Raw genomic sequence first — 9,070 nt, forward strand, 5'->3', positions numbered from 1 at the left:
CTTCCCCGAAACCATATATGTATTCTGATGGCAGCCGTGTAGATATCTGGATGAACTGGTTATTAAAAGCAAACCCAGGCAGTCTAGAATCCCAGCTTAAAAAAAAAAAAGAAAAAAGAAAAGTCTGTTCATGTAAAAGTACAAAAGAGTAACATTAAAAAATAATAATTATTTGACATCTAAACACAATTAGTATTTCTCTACCTAGTTATTGTAGGCTCTGAAATGGATGTAGATAATTAATTGATACACTGTTAAATCCAAATAGTGTAAGACATATTCCGTGGATTCATGTGAAACATAAGAATAACATGCATCTACATATTTAGATATGTTTTTTTTCAAAACAAAAAAAAATGTGTAATTATATGTAACTTAGTAATAAGTCCTGATAATTGCACATTGTTCTCTTACTCTCTCCCTTGGGGTAATCAATATAAATATGTTTATGTATGAAAAAATTAAATTTATTTTTGAAGGTTTTTTTTTTAGTACAGGGTCTCACTACACAGATCAGACTTGTAGTGATCTTTCCTGCTTCTCAGCCTCCCAAGCACTGAGATTACAGATGGATGCCGCCATGTTCAGTCTCATACACTGAGTGCTTCCCAGTGGTGGGGCCGGCACTGCGGCTGGGGATCAAATCCCCTGCACCAGCGTCTGCCTGAACGGGTGCTTTAATCTATTGAGCTATCTGGCAGGCCCTTGATAGAAATAAATTTAATATTGCAGTGAACTAGCAGCATGATGTTTTAATTCTTGCAAATTAACTACTGGAATTTTTCTTCTTTCATTTTATAATTATAAAAATTGATGCTTGTGATGAAATGCAATAAGAAAGGCAAATTATTGTCCAAATTTTCTGCAAGACTATAAAGGAAGAATTGAAAGTATAATAGGCATGAAGAGGAAACAATTATTACAAATACTTTGAGACTCATTTAAAGTTTTCTGTTAACTAATTTCTAAAATAATTTAGTAGAAAATAATATCTCTCCTCCCTCCCCCCAAAAAATAATGTCCCTTCACCATGATTATTTTTTAGAATTGTCTTAGGCTCTCATGCTTCTGAACAGTTTGTCTTAATAACAAAATCAAGGCAGCACAGATATAGGTATTCTTTCTGACAGTATTTGAAAACACCCTGACATCATATAAGTGCTAGCATAGTGAGTTAACAATTCAAGAATCAAAGGAGAAAAGGCAGGAAGAGAGAGTGTAAGGGCAAATAACTGATAGCATAATTATGATTAAAATACAGTATACACATTGAAATCATGTCTCATAACTATGTGAAATTGGGGGCCACGGATGAGAGAGAATAAAGTATGCGTTTTCATGTAAGAATATGCTGAAACAAAATCCATTAATCTACGCAACCAATATGCAGTAATATAGGAAATAAAAAAAACATTATATACATAAACAGGGGTAAGGGTAACCTTTTTAGGAAAAAAAAGTGTTATTTTTTTTTTTTTTACTATAAGTAATACACCACAGCTGAGTGAAAATAAAGACAATTATTTTTAATTAATATTTTTGCTATTGCATAAGAATTATAGATTTTATTTGACCCAAGAGACAGTTCTGTGGTCTAGGACCTGGGTTCAATCCCCAGTACCACATGTCATGCCAGCCCTGTGCCATGCTTGCCACTGAAACTGAGTGTGGTGGCATACACCCATAATCCAAGCAGTGGGGAGGCTGAGACTGCAGGATCACTACAAGTTCAAGCTGCACAGCAGAGACCCTGTGCCAAATAAATAAACCTTTAAAAATTTATAGACAGACAGACAGATAGATTTTTGTCTCAACCTTTTTCATCAGTGTCAGAAAGAGAAAATACTGTCTATCACATTTCAGTGCACATAAACAATTTGAATGTTTCTAATAAAATAACTACATAAGTCACATACAATTACCTATTTTTAGTAGTGCACATTGTGCTTTACAAGAATTTTGGTTTGGGTTCTCAACTTGATTGGAAAAATGGTCTAATATTCATAATTAAAGTTAATCACACAGATAGTGGAAATGAAATCTACTAAATCTATCTGATAGTTGCATGACTATGTCAATAGCTTAAATATAAACTATTACAACTTTCAACTAATTTAACATAACAAAATCTTTCAACATATTGTTCTATCATAGAGAAAGCTGTGAGAATCTTTAATTCTAAATTTAAAATATCCTTCACATGTAAAAGTTTATTCACTTACATAAGTCTTCCACTGCTTCTCCTTCGAACCTGGATACCAAAAGGTTGTTCCTTGATTTCAACATCATAAAGTCTGTCTTCGTAAGAGCTCATTGGAGTGGCTGGAATGTCTAATGGAACTGGAACTTCATATCTCTTGTTTTGGGGATCATAAATCTACAGCAGAGACATAGTAAAAATAGGCATTCCATTCTTCTTTATTGCTATAACATATACATATAATTAAATGTTAAAAATCTTTGTCAAAACATGAATAGTTACAGTTAGAATGATTGTATAATACTCAAGTGACCCATAAAACAAGATAGTGTTCTGTATGCAGAAACAAAACAGGACAAAAATAAAAATTTCTATGTTGATCCTCTTAAAAATGTTGTATATTTTATCTTCCATATAGAAGAAACCAAGTAAAACTTTCAGAAATAAATATTCCATTCTATTTCTATACCAAAATTATTTGTCATTGCACAGTTGGACATTAATGTTGTTCCAATAATTTTTACAAATATATAACCCTACCACAAATCCATTGGTGCTAATTTTTGTTTGTTTATGTCATTATATTTCTCAGCACATTTTCTAGAGGTGAAAGAACAATCAAAGCATATTAGCATTTTAGGATCTTCAATACTATTGGTAAGCTCCTCTCCAGAATTAGTGTCCTAATTACTTTTTAAACCAAAATGTGCACTTGAATGTCAATCTGTATTAAATTATATGCAGTTAAAGATGTTAGTTACAGTTTTGTCCACTACACAAGCATTTTTGTGAAAGATGGACCACATGTTCAATGTGGCTTGAGAACAAGGCCCTTACTACACTGTAATTTTTAGTGTTACTCACACAAGGACAAAACTGCCCAACAGCCCATTTCTTATAATATGATCAAATTTTTAAGTGACATTGTATTTCTTTGTTGATAAAAAATGTGACTTTCACTATCTGCTATTCAAGATCTATGTTTCATATTTCTTTAGTCTGTCATTTATTCATTTGAATTTTGATGAGTATAATTATTTTGCCAATTATATTTTTAGTGTTTTTTTTTTTTTTGCATTTTAGGGTGGGGTCTACAGGGTGTTCAGAGTCTTACTATTAGATCAGACTCTTGATGATCTGCCTGTTTACAACCTCCCAAATGCTAGGACTACGGACACACACTACCACCATGCCCAGTCTCAATTGCTGGCTCAGGGTGCCCCAGGGGCGGGGCCCCCACACGGCTGGCCTGGGGATCAAACCCCGGCCCCCTGGGCCTGCTTGCAGGCACTTTAATCTGCTGAGCTATTTGGCTGGCCCTTAGCTTTTGTTTTTATCCTCTCTTAATATCTGCTTGTGAGGTTTTCATATTATTCATGCACTTAGTCTGCTGAGCTATCTCACTGGCCCTATGGAAATCCTTTTAAAATGTCACTTAATCTGGAATTTTTTTAGCATTTTTAATATCATCAATTTTTATTTTTTACCTTATGGACAATCCACTTATACCTATACCATTTGATTTTTTTTTTATTGTTGTTTGTTTGTTTTATTCAAGGTCTTACTGTGCAGCTCAGACTCCTAGGGATCTTCCTGTTTTCAACCTTCCCAGTGCTGGGATTACAGGGGCATGCCACCACGCCCAGACTTGGTGAGGCCAGTCCAGCACGTGGTGCAGGCGCTTAGTCTACTGAGCTATCTTGCCAGTCCTTCATTTGATGTTTTGATTCTTTTGGTTATCTTTTCATTTGAATTATCTTGCCAGTCCTTCATTTGATGTTTTGATTCTTTTAGTTATCTTTTCATTTGAATTTGCTAATGAGATTTGCTGCTATTTCTACTTCCCAATAGTGAAACATAGCAAATAATAAAATATCTTGTGGAGACACTATTTTATATCATAGACTTTGCTGATGTTTATTAATTCCAATATTTTTAAATGGATATCTTGGAAATTTTGAAACTTAAAATTACTAACTATATAGCCAAGGTGAGCTCAGTAGAGCAAGTGCTTGCCTGGCAAGCACAAGGTCCTGAGTTCAATCCCAGGTACCACAAAAAAAATACTAACTATAAATATTAAAGAAGTTATTTTTTTCATTTTTTATTGCATTCCTCAAAAATTATGATTTCCTTTTAAAATTAATTGATATTTAAATCATCCTGTTGAGTTTATTTTAATGGAAATAATAACATTGTTCAATTCTAAGTGACTTACCTACATAAAAAGTGACTTATTTAACAAAAATTTATTCTTTTAAATGACCACTGTATCTTTAATTAGTCTAAAAGTTTGCAAAAAATGAGAAAACTCACTGTGTAAAAGCAAAGCCGCTTTTGTAGAGTCAAAATATTCAAACCCATTACATACTTTTAATATTACATTCCAAATAGGACATTAATCTATTAAAATTCTTTCAGTTATCTCAAGAGATGAGTCAAGCTTTGAGGTGGGTTATATCAAACATACCTTAAACTGTAACATATCATTTTTGTGATATTTCACTTCCACACGAAGAGTTGAGATTGGATCAGAAGGTAGTGTTACTCTCGCACTAGCTGGGTTCAACTGGAGGTCAGCCGTTATGCCCGTCGGGAGATACTGAGTTGACACAACTGAGTAGGGATCAGATTGTCTAGGTATGTAGCACACAGGTGCTTTGGGATCAAGGAGATTCTGAAACACAATGTATTTTCATTGTCAGAGAATGTAGGCATTATAATATCTATTGTTTGACTTATAGTGAAATATACCTATTCTTCAATGTAAGTCATCATAGTCTAAAATGTTATATGAAGTATTCATGTTTTGGTGTAAAGATATAACAATGGAGGAGAAAGAGCAAATATTACAGGTTTTCAACTCAAAAGGCAATTGGATTTTGTTGTTTTTCCAAAAATTATATGTTATGCATAAATTTGATGATGTATTTGTTCTCATTCTTCATGACTATTGCTTTTGGTTGTTAAAAAATCCACATTACAACCCCCCAAAATATGCTTTGGTGCTTTACTAAACATATGATGAAATTATTTGAATTCTTCTTTTATGACTAGCTATACTGGTCCAATACATTGTGGTCAGAACTAAAACTATGATCTGTGGTCAACAACCAGCATTGATTGTTTACTTGGAGAGGCAAGAGATAGCAGTCCAGGGAGGAAAATGACAACCTCTGGTACTGAACGTGAACTACTCCACCACAGCTCATTCTTGGTGCCTTCCTTATTTCTTATCTTATTATGCTGTTAGGAAAAACAGTCGCACGTCTACATTTTTCATGCTCTTCTACAGAAGTTATCTAACACACTCAATGCTCCCGGGTGTAAGCCAATTAAATTCGGATTGGTTTCTACCCTTTCATCTTTCTTCTTCTCGGTGGAATGCAAATACAATAGAAGGCATGCCACAACCTTGAAGGTAAAATGAAGAAGTAAACATGGAAGAGCCTCGGGTGCAAATGAAGTTGAAGTGACAGCACATTAGGCTGAGGATGTTTTTTGGTAAGAGACAAATACATTCTGTTTTACTTAATCTGCACAGATTTTAGATGTCAGACAGATTTAATAGAAAGCAGTATTTTACTGATAGAAATACCGTAGCACTCATTCCTGCTGCAGGGCAAGCAATGAGTGTCCAAAGAATCTTGAATATTACTGTCACAACATCCAGTTTGTTTGTGACTCCCTCAGAGCTATTCTGCTCAGCACCACGCTTTATAATTTCATTCCTCATCTTATTTATCTTTCTTACTACTCAGCCACATTGGTACTGTAGTTAGCATGAAAGTAAACTGGTGAACCAATTTAAGAAAACAGTATAAAATCATGTAACTTAACCAGTCAGCAGAATAAAAAAATACATATTTTGATTATCCCAACACTAGTTAATTTACTCAAATAAAAACATGATAAGGCAGCTACTTTAAATGTGTAACCCTACCTGTGTCTACACACATTTAGATATTTTAAAATTAAGGAAGTTATCACATGGAACTTATTTCTGAGAGTTTGGCATCTAAAGTTTTCAGATATGAGTTTAGTCAGGATTCATATCAACTAAAGATTCATATGACCTGATGATAGTTGAAATACAAGTGAGAAATTAAATGAATAGAAGGGCAGTTTAGAAGAATGTGCAAGAGACTAAAAAGTCTTCTTGGAGATTTTTTTCTACAGTTATCAGTAATTAAGGAAATATTAATGATATCTTGTTCTGTTAAACCTAATTTTTGTCCCATATGTTTGCCTTAGGTATCAGGGTAAACAAGTTAATGTTTAGCACACAGAGTGACAACACCAGAATACCATGCTGTCCATCTTTTGTTAGTCCCTCAACACATGGTGTCTTTGTGAACAGTTTAATAAGCTTTCTGCATTACTAAAAAATCATTCTTTTTCATACAGAATCCCTATGCCACTCAGTAGCATGATCATACTAAGTTATAAAACTACAGCTCTTGAAATACCCTCTTTCACCTTCTTGATGTTGGTACTGTGTGACGAATGTGGCTTGAGAAGTACAGGAAACCATACTGACTGTTGTCTCTTATTGTAAAGAGAAGACCATAATCTTAGTCCATTCATCATTACACTGCCCTGCATGGCAGCTTTAAGTAGATAATACTGGTCCTCTTCCTTCCTTCCCCTTTTCTCCTTAATCCTTTCTATCCTATGTGTGATTAAAAAATATGAATGTCTATTTTTTTAAATTATAGTGAAAAACATTGCTATTAATTCCTCTCAAAGTATTTTCCTTAATTCACAACACACTTATGTCATTGCTCTTTCCCCTCTTTGAAGTGGTTCTTGAAGTCTTCTTTCTTAAATGTCTACAGTTTAGCTGTTCTGACTGCCTCAGTGTCCTGCATCAATTCAAATATTTTATCTTTCAATGTTGGACGCTGAAGAACAGCCACAGATACACTATACCAAATCCAATGAATAAGATGGATGAGAACACCAGGCAATGACTTTACAACAGAAGTCTGAGTTTCCATTGTATGGAACTTGCTGGAAATATTCATTGCATTTTTAACCATATCCCATAAAGATCCTGGAAAGATGACTTCCAAAACTGCTTCAGATAGTTGAAAAAAAATCGCTATAAGACTTGGAGGTACATGCCAGTAACTCCAGCAAAGACTGAGATGAGTGTTGCTACAAGACACCCTCAGTTACATGGTGGACTGAAGGCCTAAATCCCAAGAAAGGGTACATGTCACAAATTAAAAACAAACAAAAAGTTGTGAAAACAATGCAGTAACTATGTTCAAGGTGAGGGGAAGTAGTTGGAATGCTCAACCACAATGTGTCTTACTGTAATAATCTTCTTACTTTAAACATTTGTCACATATTTTGAGCACTCCTTGCATCAAAAATAATAACACTTTTCTTATTTTGTAGGTTTCTACACTCCAGGATGAACTTTAATAGGGCAGCAGGATTTCATTTTGCTTATCTGGAACAGTGATTGGATCAATGCAGGTCTTATAGTACATAAATCCTGTTTTTCTAAAGAAACACAAGTAATTATCTCAGCACCCTAAACAATCAAATACAAAGTTCTTATGTCTGATATCCAAGTGTTAAGTTTCATTTCCTTGGTCTAAAAATCTCCATATTCATGAAATATTAATAGTTACAGAAAAAGTAATGTTTTGACATTTTAGTGTTTAGAGGTTCTTTGTGTTTAGTAAAAGTAATCTTCTTGTGGAACCTTCAGATTTTGGCAGTGAAGTAAGTGAGCATGTTATGAACGTGACAAGAGCCACAGTGTAAAGTGAAGTTACAGAAAGAAACAGAAATACTTCGGGACTTGACCTTAGCATCTTTTTGCATTGTTTTCATAAATTTTCCTAGCAGTAAACATTGTGTTATTTTATCAAGCAATGGAGAAAAAATTTTTTTCTTCAGTCAGAGTTTCTATGCATTGCCTCATACAAATGAAGACACTCCTGGGAAATTGCTGGCAGATATATTTCACTTCAGTGGTAAAACATAAATTTAGTTGCTTGGCTACATGAAATGAATTTTTTGTTCCTGTCAATCCTGGTGATATCATCAAATGACCAGAAATTGAAACATGACAGAGCAAGAGCGCATATTTCCCATGCTACCTAAAGAAAAGAATGTCATCCGCAAACATCATTTTTCTGCTACAAAAAATTAAAAATTAAAAGATGGTATCCACAGATGTCATTCTTTTGTTAAAAAAAAATCAAATTAACTAGCTATCACTGGTAAGTAGCTCCAAATCAGCATTCAACTGCATACAATTTCACAATTGAAGCAATCAATCAAGTTATGAGGTAGATTATTCTAAAAATCTCCTACTCCCTGCAAAATATCTTACACAGCTGAGCTACTCAACCACAGATATTATCTAATGAAAGGTTAAAAAATGCAGTACCTTATCCATAATGCCTTGAAAGCAATTTTCACATCCATTTAGCCTGGCGCTTAGTAAAATATCTTGGAAGAATTGATTAATATGAATATACATTATTTAACAGAGTTGCTAATTTCAAAATTATCTTAACGTGAATTTATACCCTAGAGAATTAAAGTTTTAACATGTAAAGTTCATATTGAAATGCTGGTATGGAAACTATATAATGAGTCTTAATTAAAATTTTATCACCTCGTTCCATGAGCAACCACGTTGCCTGCATATGTCTTCAGATGGGATGTCTTCATCTGGATAGCAGTTGAATCTCTCTGCATCAGGGAAAACTGAATTCCATTGAACAGAAAAACTTTTTCCAAGGTTAAGTTTGAGATCCGTAATTAGGAGAACCTTTGAAGACCAAAAAATACAAAAAAAAAGAAGAAAGAAAGGAAGAAGGAAGGAAGGAAGGAAGGAAGGAA

The 9,070-nt window shown here is 33.9% G+C and overlaps 1 protein-coding gene across 1 annotated transcript in view; it reads right to left on the reverse strand.

Moving 5' to 3' along the window:
• The window catches only part of Si (sucrase-isomaltase), a 102,850-nt gene that overhangs the window by 41,254 nt on the left and 52,526 nt on the right, over positions 1-9,070 (reverse strand). The window contains exons 24-27 of the mRNA XM_023706259.1: positions 8,844-8,999; positions 4,671-4,877; positions 2,223-2,377; positions 2-95 (exon numbers count right to left, since the gene is read on the reverse strand). Coding sequence (XP_023562027.1) covers positions 2-95; positions 2,223-2,377; positions 4,671-4,877; positions 8,844-8,999 — 612 coding nt within the window. The remainder of the gene's footprint in view (position 1; positions 96-2,222; positions 2,378-4,670; positions 4,878-8,843; positions 9,000-9,070) is intronic.

The sequence above is a fragment of the Octodon degus genome, unplaced genomic scaffold (genome assembly GCF_000260255.1).
Source record: "Octodon degus isolate 3935 unplaced genomic scaffold, OctDeg1.0 scaffold00247, whole genome shotgun sequence".
NCBI classification, from domain to species: domain Eukaryota; kingdom Metazoa; phylum Chordata; class Mammalia; order Rodentia; family Octodontidae; genus Octodon; species Octodon degus.